Raw genomic sequence first — 19,403 nt, 5'->3', positions numbered from 1 at the left:
AATGTAGGGGTGACCCTAAGCAGTATTGAGGTACTGGATGATCTTGAGTGTAAGCCCATGGCTCTCTTAAAGTGGCAATAAATAGTAAATAGGGTAGGGTTTCAGTCCGAAATATCAACTGTTTATCCACCTCCCTAGATCCTGCCTGACCTTCTGAGTTCCTCCATATAAGAGTTAGGAAGTCAAGTTGCAGTTGTATAAAGCTCTGCTCAGGCTTCTTTGAGAGAATTGTGTGCAATTCTGCTTACCCTATGAAAGGAAGGATGAAAAGGCTTGAGTCTGTGGTAAGGAAGCCAAGTGCAATATTAGCATTAAGAGGACTGGAATATAAGAGCGAGGATTGGGCCCCTTATCTAAGAATAGTTCAAGAACCTGACGATTAAGGGGTAATAACTGTTCCTGAACTTGGTGGTGTGGGCCCTGAGGTTCCTGTACCACCTTCCTGATGGCAGCATGTTGGTGTTCAATCACTCTGTTGGGGTTGTACTGTAGGCTACCAATAGACAAGAGCAGGCCCGGGGTGGTAGAAGTTTCCCGATGATGGTGCTGCTTTCCTGCAACAGTCCTCTGTGTAGATGTTCTCAACCGTGGGGAGGGCTTTACCCATGATTGACCAGCCCATATCCACCACTTCTTGTAGGATTTTCTGTTCAAGAGCATTGGTGTTTCCTTACCAAGGTGGTGATGCAACCAGTCAATATACTCTCCACCACACATCTGTAGATACTTATCAAAGTTTTAGTGTCATGTCGAATCTTCACAAACTTCTAAAGAAGCAAAGGTGATGCCATGCTTTCTAGATAGTTGCACTTACGTGCTGGGCTCAGGACAGTTCCTCTGAAACGATATACCAAGGAATTTAAAGTTGGTGATCCTCTCCACCTCTGATGCCCCAATGAGCACTGGCTCATGGACCTCCACTTTCCTCCTTCTGAAGCCAATAATCAGTTCCTGGATCTTGCTGAAGTTGAGTGAGAGCCTCATTTATGTCAGCCATATTTTCACTCTCCCTCCTGTATGCTGATTAGTCACCACCTATGATTCAGCCAATGACAGTGGTATCATCAGCAAACTTAACTGTGACATTAGAGTTGAGCTTAGCCTCACAGTCATAGTTATCAATAGGTTTTAATAATGAACAATTATAAAGCGAACTGAGCAAGTTCTTGCTGGAGTTTAGAAGAACAAGGGGAGATCTCATTGAAACCTTTGGAATATTGAAAGGCCTAAATAGAGTGGGCATGAATAGGATGTTTCTTATAGTGGGAGAGTCTTAGATAAAAGGGCACAGCCTCAGAATGAAAGGTTGTCCCTTTAGAATAGAGGTGAGGAGGAATTTCTTTAGCCAGAATTTGGTGAAACTCTGACATTCATTGCCACAGACAACCGCGGAGTCCAATCATTGGTTATAGTTAATACAGAGGTTAATGGGTTCCTGATTATTAAGGACATCAAAGGTTATGGGATAAGACAGAAGAACAGAGTGGGGAGAGATGATAAATCAGCTGTGATGGAATGGTGGAGCAGGCTCAATGGACCAAATAGCCTAATTCTTCTTCTGTGTTTATGGTCTTTTGACTTTGGAGAGGGTACAGAAGAGCTTCACCAGGTTGATGTCTGAATTAAAGAGGATTAGCTACAAGCTTCAGTGCAGTGAATCAAGCTCTACAGAAGTTTTAGATTATGGCAGTGACTCAGGTGGAAGCATTAGTATGCATCCTTTGGCATTAAAAAATGGTCATTCACTTACAGCTGGTAAATTTTTGATTAGACAGATTGTGCCAGTATTCCTGATTGTACATATTCCTATTAAAACAGCTGTGCAACATTTGAGGTTTAAAGATTTTATTTGGAAATTTAGCTGTATGTTTACATCCAACCTATCTAGCCACCTGTTCTGTATAGTAGAGCCACCCAGCTAGCAATGTTCTACAAAATGGGTACATTATGATTTGTGAAAGAATCCCCTCATAGAACCATCGAACACTACAGCACAGAAGACAGGCTATTCAGCCCTTCTAGTCTGTGCCGAAACTCTCCTCTGTGAATCCAACAGTTATCCTTCTTTTGGTCTGGTAATTCCACCCTTAGATGGTCTGTAGGTTAAAAAAGATAATTTATTGGGATCAGACACAGGGTGAGATTTGTTATCACTGATATATGGTGTGAAATTTGTAGCTTTGTGGCAGCAGTACATTTCAATGTATAAATATACTGTAAGTTATCATAAGAAACACCTAACGATGTGGCCACTGAGTGTATGCTTGTGGTTTTCTGCTGCTGCTGTCTATCCACTTCAAGGTCCGATGTGTTGTGAGTCAGAGATGCTCTTCTGCACGGCACTGTTGTAATGTGTGTTTATTTGAGTTACTGTCAGCTTCCTCTCAGCTTGAACCAGCCTGGCCATTCTCCTCTGACCTCTCTCATTAACAAGGCATTTTCACCCACAGAACTTCAGAAAACTGGATGTTTTATTTTGTTCTATGCACCATTCTCTGTAAACTCCAGAGGCTGTTGTGTGTAAAAATCCCTGGCAATAGGCAGTTTCTAAGATACTTTAATTACCCTGTCGAGCACAATCATTCCACGGTCAACGTCACTTAGATTACAATTCTTTCCCATTCTGGTTTAAACAACAACTGAACCTCTTGTCCATGTCTGCATGCTTTTATGCATTGAGTTGCTGCCGTGCGATTGGCTGATTTGATATTTGTATTATCATACAGGTGTACCTAATAAAGTGGCCATGAGTGTGTGTGTGTGTGTGTGTGTATGTGTATATATATATTGAACAAAACAAGAGCAAGTTAGTGAAAAATGTTCATGGGTTCATGAATCTTGCAAGGATTAATCTTGGAAGTTTGCCATTGTTGTCATTGAGGTGGGAAGAATGTTAAGGAGATTTACAAAGATATAAGGATGCGGAGGGATGACTTTATAGAGAGATATTTAGCAGGTTCAACTGTTTTCATTAAAGCATAAGAGAATGAGATGTATAAGGTTTATAAAATCATGAGGTTCATAGATAGGGCGAATATCCATAGTGTTTTCCCAGGTTAGTAAATCCAGAATGAGAGGGCACAAGTTTAACATTTTTTTTATTAAATGCAATCATGAACAATAGCCAGATCAGAAATGCTGATCAAGTCAACTATTTCCCAAAGAGAACTCTGATAGGCCAATCAGATGGTTCACTGCTGCTCAGCGATAAAGCACAAAAAATCATATGTACAATTTAAAAATAGTAGAAATACTGGAGTAATGATGATCATGATGAAGTCTGCTGAAGAGAGACATTTATACACATGCTGTCCTCCATAATTCAGAGATTGAAGGATAAGGTTGCAGGGTGACAAAAAAAAAGAGCACTTGGAACTAAAAACTAATCCCTACCAGGAGAAAACAGCACCTGTTCAGGGAGGGGAGAGGAGAGCTTTAATAGAGATCTGAAGGACAGCCTCTTCACACAGAGGGTGATCAGTATATGTAGCAAGCTGCAAGATAAAGCAGTTGAGGTAACTTCATTAACAACATTTAAAATGTTCTTGGATAGGAAAGGTTTAGACTGGTGTGGTCTGTGCATGGGCAAATGGGACTAGCTTGGATAGGCATTTTGGTTGACAATGGTCAGTTAGGCCAAGGGGCCTATTTCTCTGCTGTATGACTATGACTCTAATTTGCAGCTCATTAAGTCATTGCCTTACAGCACAGAAACAGGCCCAGTGGGACCTGGCGGAGAAGGTTTTTGCCTGGCCTGCTTGGGGAGCGCTTGTTCTGGAACACCTTTTTGCTGTACATCTAGCTGTGGGATAGGGTGGGTGCCCCTTGAGCTGGACTGCCTTTAGGGGGGGGCATCTGTAATGGGGATGTACGGGGCTATATATGAGTTTAAAGAGGTCATACCCTCCCTGCTTTGTGTAGTTTTCAGTGATCCCTTTTGTATCTGGGTGTGTGAGCCCCCAGTCTGAATTAAATTACCAGGGAATGAGTTGTCCTATTCTCAATGTTCTAATTGCTCAGTGCTCTTATCATTGAAAATACATGCTGGTATTTATGTATTTATGCATATTTTATTCCATGTTTGTTCTATAACCTCTCCTTTAGTAGATTTTTATACATAATTCTTACTTTTTTACATAATTTTAAAACAGCTAGAGAGGGCTGAGAGCAGACAATTTGGGAAAACACTTAATAGGGGTGGGAGAAATATGATGCTATTAGGCAAGAACTTGGGAACATAAATCGGGAGCAGATGTTCTCAGGGAAATGCATGGCAGAAATGTGGCAAATGTTCAGGGAACATTTACATGGCGTTCTGCATAGGTACGTTCCATTGAGGCAGGGAAAGGAGGGTAGGGTAAAAGAGCCATGGTGTACAAAAGATGTAGAAAATCTAGTTAACAAGAAAAGAAAACCTTATGAAAGGTTCAAGAAGCTAGATACTGTTTGAGCTCTAGAAAATTACAAGGGTGTCAGGAAGGAGCTCTGGAATGAAATTAGGAGAGCTAAAAGGAGCCATGAGAAGGCCTTGGCGAGCAGGTATGTGAAGAGCAAGAGGATGAGACGTGTGAGAATGGGACCAATCAGGTGCAATAGTGGAAACATTTGCATGGAGCCAGAGGAGGTAGCTGAGGTAATTAATTTATACTTTGCTTCGGTGTTCACCAGTGAAAAGAACCTTGGCAATTGTGAGGATGATTTACAGTGGACTGAAATGCTTAAATGTACGTATAGACATTAAGAAAGAGGATGTGCTGGAGCTGTTGAAAGGTATTAAGTTAGATAAGTTGACCGGACCAGACGAGATATGCCCCAGCCTTCTGTGGGAAGCAAGGGAGGAGACTGCTGAAACTCTGGTGATGATCTTTGCATCATCAATAGGGACAGGAGAAAAAGCAGAGGATTGGAGGGCTGCAAGGTTGTTCTCTTGTTCAAGAAAGGGAATAGAGATAACCCAGGAAATTATAGATCAGTAGATTTTGGGGTCTGTGTCCATAGGACAATCAAAGCAGCTGCGCAGGTTGATAGTGTTGTTCAGAAGGCGTATCGTCTGTTAGCCTTCATCAACCATGGTATTGAGTTCAATAGCCGTGAGGTAATGTTACTGCTATATAAGACCTTAGTTGCACCCCACTTGGAGTACTGTGTTTCGTTCTGGTCACCTCACTACAGGAAGAATGTGGATATTATAAAGGGAGTGCAGAGGAGACTTACAAGGATGCTGCCTGGATTGGAGAGCTTACCTTATTAGAATAAGTTGAGTGATCTTGGCCTTTTCTCCTTGCAGTGATGGAGGGAGAACGAGAGGTGACCTGATAGAGGTGTACAAGATAATGAAAGGCATTGATCACGTGGATAGTCAGAGGCTTTTTCCCAGGGCTAAAATGGCTAACATGGGGGAGAATAGTTTTAAGGTGCTTGGAAGTAGGTGCAAGAGTATGTCAGAGGTAATTTTCACACAGAGAGTGGTGGGTGCGTGGAATGCACTGCCAGTGAAGGTGGTGGAGGCGAATACAATAGAGTCTGCAAGTGGGTTAAGGTTAGGGTTAGGGTAATGTGGTAGGGTAATTCTCGGCAGTTTCTAGATTAAGTTACATGATCAGCACAACATTGTGGGCTGAAGGGCTTGTAATGTGTTGCAGATTTCTATGCTCTATGCTCTAATTCTTGTTTTATAATTGTTGATTGTTGTTTTTTGTTGCATGTCGCGTCGCAACCAACACACCAGAGCAAATTCCTAATACATATCAATGTATATTGTGAATAAAGTTGATCCTTGATCCACGATGAGGAGAAATCTCTTTATCCAGAGGGTGGTGAGTCTGTGGGATTCATTGCCACAGATGGCTGTGGAGGCCAAGCTACTGGGTGAAGCGGAAATTTATAGATGGTATTTGAGTTTTGCCCAGCCACACAGTCATGTGTATCTAGAGAATAGAGCAGTGGGCTAAGCACACACCCCTGAGGTGCACCAGTGTTGATTGTCAATGAGGAGGATATGTTATCACTAATCCGCACAGACTGTGGTCTTCTGGTTAGGAAGTCAAGAATCCAATTGCAGAGGGAGGTGCAGAGGCCCAGGTTCCGCAACTTCTCAATCAGGATTGTGGGAATGATGGTATTAAATTCTGAGCTATAGACGATGAACAGCATCCTGATGTAGGTGCTTATGTTGTCCAGGTGGTCTAAAGCCATGTGGAGAGCCACTGAGATTGCATCAGCCATTGACCTATTGAGGCGATAAGCAAATTACAATGGGTCCAGGTCCTTGCTGAGGCAGGAGTTCAGTCTAATCGTGACCAACTTCTCAAAGCATTTCATCACTGTTGATGTGAGTGCTACCGGGAGATAGTCATTAAGGCAGCCCACATTATTCTTCTTAGGCACTGGTACAATTGTTACCTTTTTGAAGCAAGTGGGAACTTCAGCCCATAGCAATGAGAGTTTGAAAATATCCTAGTTGGTTGGCACAGGTTTTCAGAGCCTTACCAGGTACTCATATCTTGCAAGGGTTCACTATCTTTAAAGACAGCCTAACATCAGCCTCTGAGATGGAGATCACAGGGTCATCAGGTGCAGCAGGGATCTTCACAGCTGTAGTTGTGTTCTCACTTTCAAAGTGTCATAGGAAGCATTGATTTCCTCTGGTAGTGAAGCATCGTTGCTATTCATGCTATTGGGTTTCACTTTGTAGGAAGTAATGTCTTGCAAACCCTGCCAGGGTTGCCGTGCATCTGATGTCACCTCCAACCTCATTTGAAATTGTCTCTGCGCCCTTGAAATAGCCCTCTGCAAATTATACCTGGTTTTCTGGTACAGGCCTGGGTCACCAGACTTGAATGTCAGAGATCTAGCCTTCAGCAGACGACGTGCCTCCTGATTCATCCACGGCATTGGTTTGAGAATGTACCGTAAGTCTTTGTGGGCACACACTCATCCGCACAGGTTTTAATGAAGTCGTTTTTTTGATAAAACATACTCTTGACCCCTGAATCTACCTCATCACACCTCTGGCACCTTATTGTCTACCTGTACTGCACTTTCTCTGCAACTGTAACACTTTATTCTACACTCTGTTATTTTGTTTTCCTTGTACCAACTCAATGAATGAATCTGTTTGGATGACATGCAAAATAAAGCTTTTCACTACACCTTGCTGGAGACAGGATGGGATAGGTTGCTTTCTATCCAGATAGGAAGGATTCTACGTTTTATTTTATTTAGAGATCAATAAAATCCAACCGATCCAGCCCGGTGAGCTGCACTACACTTCATCCCACCGTTTTCATCATAGCCAAATCACAGGAAGATTTACCGTGAACAATTAACCTCTTAACCAGTCTTTAGACCATGGGAGAAAACCAGAACACCCAGAGAAACCCACACACTCACAGAGTGAACGTAAAAACTCCTTACTGACAGCACTGGAACTGAACTCTGAACTCTCGAACACACTAACAGCTTATTGGCCAATCACACAGCAACTTGCTAATTTATTCAGCCTTTTCTCTTAAGTGAAACACGTCATTGTAGGCAACGTCCAGGTGAACTACCTCTTCGACCACTGCACTCAAAGGGCCCTCTACCGGCCAACCATAGTTGTTGCACATCAGCTGTTGCCATTAGTTGTTACGCAAGCCAGGGCAGTACATTATGGAGAGCAAACTGTTGCCCATGCAGTAGGATCCCCCTCTCCATGCAGCAGATGAATCCAAAGGAATGGCAGAGTTCCATACAGTTTGACACCAGTGGTACTGCAGGAGTTGCCAGTCGGCATTGATCTCTGTTTATGTCTGCTTTAGGGACACCAGCTCTGGACTTTTCTTTAAGAATTACTACTGAATATCGGCAGGGCAGCCTAGATTCTTGAACTGAATTGTATTGAAAACTCTTAGGATCAAAATGTTTAATGGAAATTCATGAAACAGCAAGTGGTCCAATAAGCTGTACATGAGGTCTTGACCATCATCGAGGACATCTTAAAAAGGCAATGCCTTATGAAGGTGGCTTCCATCATTAAGGGCACTCACAATCCAGGACATGCCTCTTCTCGTTATTAACATAAGGAGCTGCTACAGTAGCCCGAAGAAACACACTCAGTGTTTTAGAAACACCTTCTTTCCCTCCACCATCAGATTCTGAATGGACAATGAACCCCACCTCACTAGATGTTTGCTTACTTTTTGCACTACCTATTTAATTTAATTTTATATGCAGTACTGTGCAAATGTCTTAGGCAGATACTTATTGCTAGGGTGCTTAAGTTGTTTGCAGGGTACTGTAGTAATTTTATATTTTACTCTGTATTACTACCTCCCAAAAAATATTCATGACATCTGTAATTGACGATAAACCTGATTCTGAAATGGGTCTCTATTGTGGACTGAGAGTGGGAGGGAGGCAGGGAGAAGGGAGGGAACAGGAAACACCAGAGGGACATTCTGTACTGATCAATAAACCAATTGTTCAGAATCAAATGCACACCCGCCACCCCCGTGCCCCTAGCATGTCTTCTCTGTTGCCTGTCCCACATCCCTTCCACGGCATTCCACTCTCACCATTCTTTGCTCCTGCCAGACTTACAAATTCTCTCTCTCTGTTCCAAGTTGACAGATATACTATTGTGCAAACATCTCAGGCACCCTAGCTATATATATGTTCCTAAGACTTTTGCACAGTACTGTATGTGTGTATATGTTATTGTAATTCATTATTTCTTTTCATGTATTGCACTGTACTGCTGTACAAAACAACAAATTTCATGACACATGTCAGTCATATTAAACTTGATTCTGATTCTGATTCTAAACAACGTCAGTTTACATCCAGGTTCTTGTTTCAACTGCTTCCTGAGATTTGATGTATGTCAAGTTGATGGTGTCTCAGAAGCACCCCTGATCAAGGCTGGGTCTTTGGCACATCACCTCTTCTAACTCAGCTCCATATTTCCAGTTCACTATGATGAGCCAAACATTGGTTGATGTAATGAGTGGAGTGAATATCACACAGTGACAGTGGAATTTATTTCAAATCGGCATGTTTTTGAGGTAGAGTGGAAGAATATTTCTCGGAACCTTCTGCAGAATCAGTATTAGGTTTATTATCACTGATATGTGTCGTGAAATTTGTTGTTTTGCAGCAGCAGTGCAGTGCAATACATAATAAAAAATTTAATAAATACATATATCTATAAATAAATAGTGCATCACTAATGAAGATGTCCTCAATGGTGGGGAAGAAAGTGCCTGTGATAGAGCTGGCTGAGTTTTTTCCTGAATCTGTGCAGTGGCACATCCATCCCAGGAGGTGATGCAAACAAACAGAATGCCTTCCATGGTATGTGTGTAGAAATTTTGTTTTAAAAGAGATAAATAAATGCAAATATGGTATAGTTTCATAAGGTGAATAGTTTTCACAGGTCAGAAATATTAACTAAATAATCAGAAACATAGCATTTCTTCACAAGGATTAAAATAAATCACTGCTGTACAGGGGGAAAATAAGCTTTTAAACAGAATCAGAATCAGATTTAATAACATCAGCATAGGTCGTGAAATCATGAGCATTAAACATTAATAACGTCTTTAAATTTAGTTATATTCTAACTTGCTGAACATTTTTTTCTAACTTTTCTCAACTTATTCTCTCTTTTTCCACAAAAGTCAAAAAGGCAATTGAACTGAAGTCTCGAGGAGTCAAAATGCTTCCCAGCAAAGACAGCGACCACAAGAACTCTGTCTGTAAGTCTCATTTTCCAATAATGAATTATCAATCGACACTATTTTAAGTGATTACCCAGGTATAATTGGGTGGAGTGAAAATTCTGCCCCTGTTTTCCAGGAAGTAAAATGCTTAGTCAGTAAAGGTGTATACCAGAACTGTGTTGCTTGATGAAATGTTCTTTTTGCAATGAGATAGTTGATCTTCCCTCCTTGCACTTTTTGGCATTTCCGTCAGTCACCTGATCATCACAGGTTCAAGACACATCATCTTGTTTACTTTAGACTGAGGTGACCTTGGGGCAAGAAGTTCATCACTGAGAGCTTGCCACTTTTATACATGAGAACGTCGACCACCAGTTGTGTTCACATCAGGATGTTTAGTTCCATGAGTGCAGTTTGAAGGTGTTATGTGCACCTTTATTTATTACATGTGCACAGGGGTCTTTGACCCCTGTGGTTTTCACAAAACAGTTGACAAACCTATAAGCAATAGCCAATACACTTAGTGCCTACTTTGTTATGCACCTCCTGTACTGAATAAAATGTCCACTGAATGTATGTTCGTGGTCTTCTGCTGCCGTAGCCCATCCACTTCAAGGTTTGACGTCTTGCACCTTCAGAGATCCATTTCTGCACACCACTGTTATAATGCATGGTTATTTGAGTTGTTGTTGGTTTCCTGTCAGCTCGAACCAGTCTAGCCATTCTCCTTTGATCTCTCTCATTAACAAGGCACTTTCACCCACAGTGTTGCTGTTCATTGGATTTTTTTTGTTTTATGCACAATTCTTTGTAATCTCCAGAGACTGTTGTGTGTGAAACTTCCAGGAGATTAGCAGTTTCTGAGATACTCAAATCTTTCATCTGTCACCAATAATTATTCCGCGATCAAAGTCACTTTGATCAAATTTCTTCCCCATTCTGATGTTTGGTCTAAACAACAACTGAATCTTTTGACTATGTCTGCATGCTTTTATGCCTTGAGTTGCTGCCACGATTGGCAGTTTAGATATTGGCATTAAGAGCAGCTGTGCAGGTGTACCTCATAAAGTGGCCACTGAGTGTAATACTTCAAATTTCAATATTTTCAAATGAATTATGGTATACTCATCATCTCCACAAGTCTGCTCAGAGATTTTGAATTCTAAATTACTATTCGGAGGAAGTTAAGGAAGCCTGAGTGGGAGAGTCCAAATTAGTTGAGATCTCAACTGGTCTACAGTGCTGTTTTAATTCTGATTAACTTGTAGATTTTAATTGTATGTGAATTGCCCTGCTGAGATGGTGGTAGAAGTGGATACATTAGGGACATTTAAGAAACTCCAAGGCACATGACAGAAAAATGGTGGACGATGAAGGAATGAAGGTTTAGATTAATTTTAGAGCAAGTTAAAAGGTCAACACATCATGGGCTGAGGGGCCTGTAGTATGTTCTAGTATATTCTATTTTTACTACTAATACAGTAAGAAATACTGTAATAATTCAAAATGTAATAACTACATTGGCCTTTTAATGATAAAAATATATACCTTTGGCATTAAGTAAGTTATTTTGTCAACTACAATGATGTTTCAATAGTTCTGATTTTTTAATGGGATTAGATTAATAAAGCATTAAAACACTTTTTAAATCAACTACATTTTCCACTGAGGTTATATGGTTGCTGGTGAAATGCAAAGAATGAATCCCAATGCCATTTTACAGTCATTGTGTTGCTACTGACTGAGTCAAGAGCAGAATATCTGTATCCATCTGACCATTATTGTGTGTTGGCGTGTGGCCAAGTGGTTAAGGCGTCGGTCTAATGATCTGAAGGTCTCCAGTTCGAGCCTCAGCTGAGGCAGCGTGCGTGTTGTGTCCTTGAGCAAGGCACTTAACCACACATTGCTCTGCGACGACACCAGTGCCAAGCTGTATCAGCCCTAGTGCCCTTCCCTTGGACAACATCGGTGGCATGGAGAGGGGAGACTTGCAGCATGGGCAACTGCTGGTCTTCCATACAACCTTGCCCAGGCCTGCACCCTGGAAACTTTCCAAGGCACATATCCATGGTCTCACGAGACTAACGGATGCCTCTCTATATATATTATTGTCATAGGTAGACCTCAGATAGTCAGGATGCACAACCTCACCTCCCTCCCATCATCCGCAGTACAGTTGCCCCCAGGCTGTGTGCTGAGCCCATTGCTGTACACTCTGACACTCTGTTCACACGTGACTGCACACCAACACCCAAGTAATCACATTGTCAAGTTCGCCGATGACACGACAGTGGAGGGGCTTATCACCAACAACGATGAGACGGCCTACAGAGAGGAGGTGGAAGAGCTTAAGGACTGGTGCCAAGCAAATATCCACTTCATCAATGTCGACATGACAAAAGAGATGGCTATTTGACTTCAGGAGAACTTGTACCACTTACACCCCTCTTTATATCAGCAGCACAGTAGTGGAAACTGCAAGCAGTTTCAAACTTCTGGGAATGCACATTTTGGACGACTTCTCATGTTTCCAGAACACATATCACACAATCAAAAAAAACTTACCCAACGCCTTTCCTTTCTGACGAGGCTGAAGAGAGCTGGACTATGCACATCTGTGCTCAAGACCTTCTATAGATGCACAGTGGAGAACATCTTAATATGGTGCATCACTGCATGGTACAGAAACTGCACTGCCCTGACAGGAGCACTCTACAATGGGTTGTCAAAACTGTCCAATACATCACCTACACCAGCCTATAGAAAGGTGCTGGAAAAAGGCCAGCAATATCACAAAGGATGCCACTCACCCTGCTCATGGACTGTTTGTCCCATTCCAATCTGGGAGGAGGCTACGTAGCATTCGCACCAGGATAACCAGACACAAAAAGTTACTTTCCTCAAGCATTAAGGCTGATCAACATCTCCACACACCCACCAAATCTCCTACTACCACTACTTTATCATTTCCTGTCAGTCACCTCATGTCATTTTATAGACATGAAATCAAGAAGCTCTTATGCGTTTATTGTTTTCTACCTATTGTCATTTTATAGACATAAAATCAAGAAACTCTTCTGCGATTATTGTGTTCTTTATTATTCTATTCTTGATCTTATTGTGTTTTTTGGTGCTGCTTTGGTTCTGGAGTAACAATTATTTCATTTCTCTTTAAACTTGTGTACTGCAAATGACATTAAACAATCTTGAAATGTCTGAAAATGTGAAATTTCATCCTAAACTGCCATCATTGAACTTATATTTCAAATGAATTACAAAGCTAAATACTTAGAAGAGTATGGTAACAAAATGCAATGATATACTTCATTGCCAAAAAACTAATGGAATAATCTAGGGATTATGCAGAGGAAAACCAATATTGAATACACGATGGAGTCAGATACTATTGAATAATAAAACAGATTTAATTAAGCTGCAATGAAATTTTAGATAGTAATTTCAAACATGAAGTGTCACACAGTGAAGGGATTTGTGCTTGTTTCCAGTTCTGTGTTGTTGATCTCTGGGATAAGGTGGATAAATGCCCAGCAAAACCTAAAGATTTTCTATATGCATCAGATAAATTGAATTGCAAAGTCACTACACCTTGCATCTTACTGACTATTTCCATAAGAGTCTGGGTTTTAGGGGAATGTGTGTTATGGCAATGAATCTTGGGACTCTAGATTCATGGAGAAGCAGGATTGGGGAGAGGCTGTTGTCCATTAGAAAATGAATGAGTGTGAGTGGATTGTATAATTTTTGAGTGACAATAGTCCGGAAGCTGTTACCTACTCCCATCACAGACACAGTTAGTGTCACTGGACTAATTGCTTCCAAATCATCCAACCCCAAATCAAGATTTTTTATTGTCATTCTTCAGTACACAAATGTAAAGGAGAGTGAAATGATTGCTACACAATAAGCATTAAAAAAACAATAAAAATAAATATTAAAGTCTGTCAACATACAATATGTCCCTAATACATCAATATTTTTACGGAATACTGATGTGTTAGTGGTGCCGAAGGAATCAAAGTGTTTTGCTTTGGCGGATGAAGAATGAATCCTAGAGTTTTAAAAACAAGTTTAAAATCAGTGTGTTCACCCTCTCTGTCTGAATGTAGATGTGAACCACTATTAAAATGAAGTTCTCTGTAATACCAAAGATGAAGAGGGAACAAGCATCTAGCAATTGAAAGTAAATACCAGCACCAAATGTGAAGCAAACTCATGACATGTTGGTCATGAACTTCTGGCGTATTTGTTTACAAAGTATCTTCAGATGGATTAGTGCAACAGATGGACGACTACTTTGTTGTCAGTGACAATAACATAGTTATATGAAGGAAGTCAAGCTGCTTTGACGAGGTGTGTGCCAGGATTACCAGCACGCCAATAGCAACTGGACAAGCTAGCTGAGCTCGTGCAGTTGAGATCTCTAATTATAAATTTGAGCAGATACATGCTACTTCAGATCTTCCCTCTGCACTGTTTACCCTGGTCTTCGGCATCATTTTTGAAGCTTGCATGACTGCTTGTTGATTTTGCTGCTGGTTACCTCCGAAAGTATTGAATGTTAAGTCATGCTGTTGTACATTTGTCTTTCCAACTCCCCTGCATTGTTTTCTGTTGCAGTTTATTTAAGAAAGAGCTAGAATACAGCTTATTTGATGCTTAGGATTAGGCGGGATGGAATTTGAGATTTGAATATTAATTTTGTTAGCAATTGCTTCTTATTGCTGCCAGCCACTGTTGTATTTGTTCTTGGCATTGGCAACTCCCACAACTCAAAGCTTTGCGCAGTATATCCTGGAAAATTCAGTGAAACTTCACTCTCTTGCAAAAAGTGGAGGACAGAAGATGAGCAATAACATCTACAGTGCCTTGTATCTCCAGCACAGTGTATTCATCCTTTGTTCATTTAAATGAGTATTACAACCAGGGATTTTGATCAATTAACTGAGCTTTTATTTATGAATTGCGTGCCCCCTTTTTTCACAGTAGAGCCCCCAAAACGGGAAAATTGTAAACCATGATAAACTAAAAGTTCAAAAACTGAAATGTCAGCAGTTCCAAAGTACTTATTCCCCTTTGCTCAGTGCTTAGTTGAACCAGCACTCACAGCTATTGCAGCCAGTAGTCTTTTAATAAATCTCTATTAACTTTAAACAATATGATGGAGCAAGAATTGCAAAACAGAGAGGGGGGGTCATGTGAGTCACAAATAAAAAAGTACATTTCCTCTCTCTCTCTCTCTCTCTCTCACTCAGTGGTCACTTTATTAGCAAAAAGGAGGTATCTAATAAAGTAGTTACTGAGTGTATGTTTATGGTCTTCTGTGGCGGCAGTCCATCTACTTCAAGTTTCAATGTATTGTGCATTCAGAGGTGCTCTTCCTCATTCTATCATTGTAATGTGTGATTATTTGAGAAATCATTGCCTTCCTCACAGCCTAACCCAGTCTGCCCATTCTCTTCTGACTCCATCTCATTAACAATGCATTTTTGCCTGCAAAATTGCTGCTCAATGAATATTTTCTTTTTGTTTCTTGCATCATACTCTGTAAACTCTAGAGACTGTTGTGCACAAAATTCCCAGGAACACAGCAGTTTCTGAGATAGTCAAACTACCATTACGGAGACTTGAATGACTCAGGGGCTGGAATAGTTACTTCGAGTGCCAGGCTTTAGATGCTTCAGAAAGGACAGAGAGGGAGACAAAAGAGGAGGGGGCGTGACACTGTTGATCAGATATAGTGTCACAGCTGCAGAAAAGGAGGAAGTCATGGAGGGATTGCCTATGGAGTCTCTGTGGGTGGAAGTTAGGAATAGGAAGGGGTCAATAACTCTACTGGATGTTTTTCATAGACCACCCAATAGTAACAAGGATATCAAGGAGCAGATAGGGAGACAGATTCCAGAAAGGTGTAGTAATAACAGGGTTGCCCTGGTGGGAGATTTTAATTTCCAAATTATCGATCGGTAGCTCCCTAGAGCAAGAGGTTTAGATGGGGTAGAGTTTGCTAGGTGTGTTCAGGAAGGTTTCCTGACACAATATGTAGATAAGCCTACAAGAGGAGAGGTTGTACTTGATTTGGTATTGGGAAATGAACCTGGTCAGGTGTCAGGTCTCTCAGTGGGAGAGCATTTTGGAGATAGTGATCACAATTTTATCTCCTTTACCATAACATTGGAGAGGGATAGTAACAGACAAGTTAGGAAAGCATTTAATTGGAGTAAGGGGAATATGAGGCTATCAGGCAGGAGCATAGAAGCATAAATTGAGAACAGATGTTCTCAGGGAAATGTACGAAAGAAATGTGGCACATGTTCAGAGGATATTTGCGTGGAGTTCAACATAGATACATTCTAATGAGAGAGGGAAAGGTTGGTAGGGTACTGGAACTGTGGTGTACAAAAGCTGTTGTAAATCTAGTCAAGAAGAAAAGAAAAACTTACGAAAGGTTCAAAAAACTAAGTAATGATAAACTTAATTCATATAGTTGTTGAAGGAAGTGCAAAAATGGGTCTATCTATCAATTGAAAAAAGACAATGTATGGTGATATCCAAAAAGAAGGAGAATCCTGTCTGCAGGCTGAGAATAAACAGGGAAGACATAAAACAAGTACAGAACTTTTGCTACTTGGGAAGCTGGGTGACATCAGATGGCAGGTGCAACATGGACATCAAAAGAAAAATAGGGATGGCAAAAGACACCTTTACGAGAATGAAGAGTATACTGAACAACACTAAACTAGGCATGATAACCCGCCTCAGAGCACTGAAATGTTACGTTTATCCAGTTATATTATATGGATCAGAATGTTGGACAATATCTAGTAGCATGAGGAAACAAAATGAAGCAGCAGAGATGTCATTTTTGATGAGGATGCAAAGAATATCATGGATGAAACAAATATCTAATGAGGATGTCATGAACAGAGCAAGCACAAAAAGAGAAATAATGTATGAGATTATGAAAAGGCAACATGACTTCATTGGACATGTGATTAGGAAAGAGGAGTTAGAATGCATGGTAATTATGGGAAAGATTGAAGGGAAGAAAGCAAGAGGAAGGCAAAGACAAATGATGGTGGAGACAGCAGCCAGAGAACTGGAAATGAATACCAATGAATTGATCCACTTAACCCGAAACAGGAGTGTGTGGGCCATGGCTGTCAAAGCTCAAACTGGGCATGGCACCTGATGATGATGATGAATGACAGAGATCTAGAAGGTTATAAGGCTAGCAGGAAGGACCTTAATAATGCAATTATGAAAGCCAGAAGGGGCAATGAGATGGCTTTGGCGGACAGGACTAAGAAAAACCCCAAGACGTTCTACAAGTATGGGAAGAGAAAGTGGATAAGATGTGAGAGAATAGGACCAATCAAGTGTGACATTGAAAAAAAGTGTGTGGAACCAGAGGAGATAGCAGGGGTACTTAATAAGTACTTTGCTTCAGTATTCACTATGGAAAAACATCTTGGTGATTGTAGTGATGACTTGCAGTGGACTGAAAAGCTTAAGCATGTAGATACGAAGAAAGAGGACATGCTGGAGCTTTCGGAAAGCATCAAGTTGGATAAGTCACCAGGACCAGACGAGATGTACCCCAGGCTACTATGGGAGGTGATGGAGGAGATTGCTGAGCCTCTGGCAATGATCTTTGCATCATCAATGGAGACAGGAGAGGTTGCAGAGGATTGGAGGGTTGCGGATGTTGTTTCCTTATTCAAGAAAGGAGGTAGATATAGCCGAGGAAATTGTAGACCAGTAAGTCTTACTTCAGTGGTTGGGAAGTTGATGGAGAAGATCCTGAGAGGAAGGACTTATAACATTTGGGGAGGCATAATATGATTAAGAATAGTCAAAATAGCTTTGTGAAAAGCAGGTTGTGTCTTACAAGCCTGACTGAATTTTTTGAGGATATGACTAAACACATTGATGAAGGAAGAGCAGTAGATGTAGTGTATATGGATTGAAATTTGAAATCAAGACATTTGATAAAGTACCCCATGCAAGGCTTATTGAGAAAGTAAGGAAGTATGGGATCCAAGAGGACATTGCTTTGTGGATCCAGAACTGGCTTGTCCACAGAAGGAAAAGAGTGATTGTAGACCGGTCATATTCTGCATGGAGGTCGGTGACCAGTGATGTGCCTCAGGGATCTGTTCTGGGACCTCTTCTCTTTGTGATTTTTATAAATGACCTGGATGAGGAAGTAGAGGGATGGGTTAGTAAATTTGCTGGTGACCCAAAGGCTGGGGGTGTTTTGGATAGTGTAGAGGGCTGTCAGAGGTTACAGCAGGACACTGATAGGATGCAAAGGAAGTGACAGATAGAGTTCAACCCAGGTAAGAGTGAGGTGGTTCAATTTGGTAGGTCAAATATGATGGCAGAATATAGTACTAATGGTAAGATTCTTGGCAGTGTGGAGGATCAGAGGGACCTTGGGGTCTGCGTCGATAGGACACTCAAAGCTGCTGCGCAGGTTGACTCTGTGGTTAATAAGGCATACGGTGCATTGGCCTTCATCAATCGTGGGATTGAGTTCAAGAGCTGAGAGATAATTTTACAGCTATATAGGACCCTGGTCAGACCCCACTTGGAGTACTGTGCTCAGTTCTGCTCACCTCACTACAGGAAGAATGTGGAAACAATAGAAAGGGTGCAGTGGAGATTCACAAGGATTTTGCCTGGATTGGAGAGCATGCCTTATGAGAATAGGTTGAGTGAACTTGGCCTTTTCTCCTTGGAGCAACGGAAGATGAGAGGTGACCTGACAGAGATGTAGAAGATGATGAGAGGCATTGATCGTGTGGATAGTCAGAGGCTTTTTCCCAGGGCTGAAATGGCTAGTACGAGAGGGCTCAGTTTTAAGGTGCCTGGAATTAGGTATAGAGGAGATGTCAGGGGTATGTTTTTTATGTAAAGAGTGGTGAGTGCATGGAATGGGCTGCTGGCGACAGTGGTAGAGGCCGATACAATAGGGTCTTTTAAGGGACTCCTGGATAGGTACATGGAGTTCAGAAAAATAGTGGGCTATGGGTAACCCTAGGTAATTTCTAAGGTAAGGACATGTTCGGCACAACTTTGTGGGCCGAAGGGCCTGTATTGTGCTGTGGGTTTTCTATGTTATCTTGTCTAATACCAAAAATCATTCCTTGGTTAAAGTCACTTCGATCATATTTCTTCCACATTTTCTTCTGATATTTGGTCGGAGTAACAACTGAATCTTTTGGCTATATCTGCATTGTTTTATGCATTATGGTGCTGCCACATGATTGGCTGATTACATATTTGCATTAACAAGAGCAGTTGTACAGACATACCAGCGTACCTAATAATGAGTGTCCATGTGTGTTCGAGTATATAAACACATGCATACGAGTATTGGCTGTATTGTATTTCCCCCCTTCCTGTTTACCCTGTATACCTCAAACTTTACATACAACACTGGGTCATATCTTCTGCAGAAATTCTCTAACGATGACTCAGCAATAGTTGGGTGTGTAAAGGGAGGACAGATGGATGAATACAGGGCCCTGGTGGAGGACTTTGTCGAATAGTGCCAACTGAATCATCAACATCAGTAAGACAAAGGAGGTGGTGATGGACTTTAGAAAGACCAAGCCTGCACTGCTCCCTGTTACTATTGGTGGTGAGGATCTACAAGTGTGGGAGTGCAGCTAG

General features: G+C 41.3%; 1 protein-coding gene across 1 annotated transcript in view; it reads left to right on the top strand.

Moving 5' to 3' along the window:
• csmd1a (CUB and Sushi multiple domains 1a) overlaps positions 1-19,403 on the top strand; it is a 2,254,753-nt gene that overhangs the window by 1,466,475 nt on the left and 768,875 nt on the right. The window contains exon 7 of the mRNA XM_072251121.1: positions 9,663-9,740. Within this exon, the coding sequence (XP_072107222.1) occupies positions 9,663-9,740 (78 nt within the window). The remainder of the gene's footprint in view (positions 1-9,662; positions 9,741-19,403) is intronic.

The sequence above is a fragment of the Mobula birostris genome, chromosome 2 (genome assembly GCF_030028105.1).
Source record: "Mobula birostris isolate sMobBir1 chromosome 2, sMobBir1.hap1, whole genome shotgun sequence".
NCBI lineage: Eukaryota > Metazoa > Chordata > Chondrichthyes > Myliobatiformes > Myliobatidae > Mobula > Mobula birostris.
The sequence above is the reverse complement of the archived record's forward strand: the minus strand, read 5'-3'. Positions and strand labels throughout refer to the sequence as shown.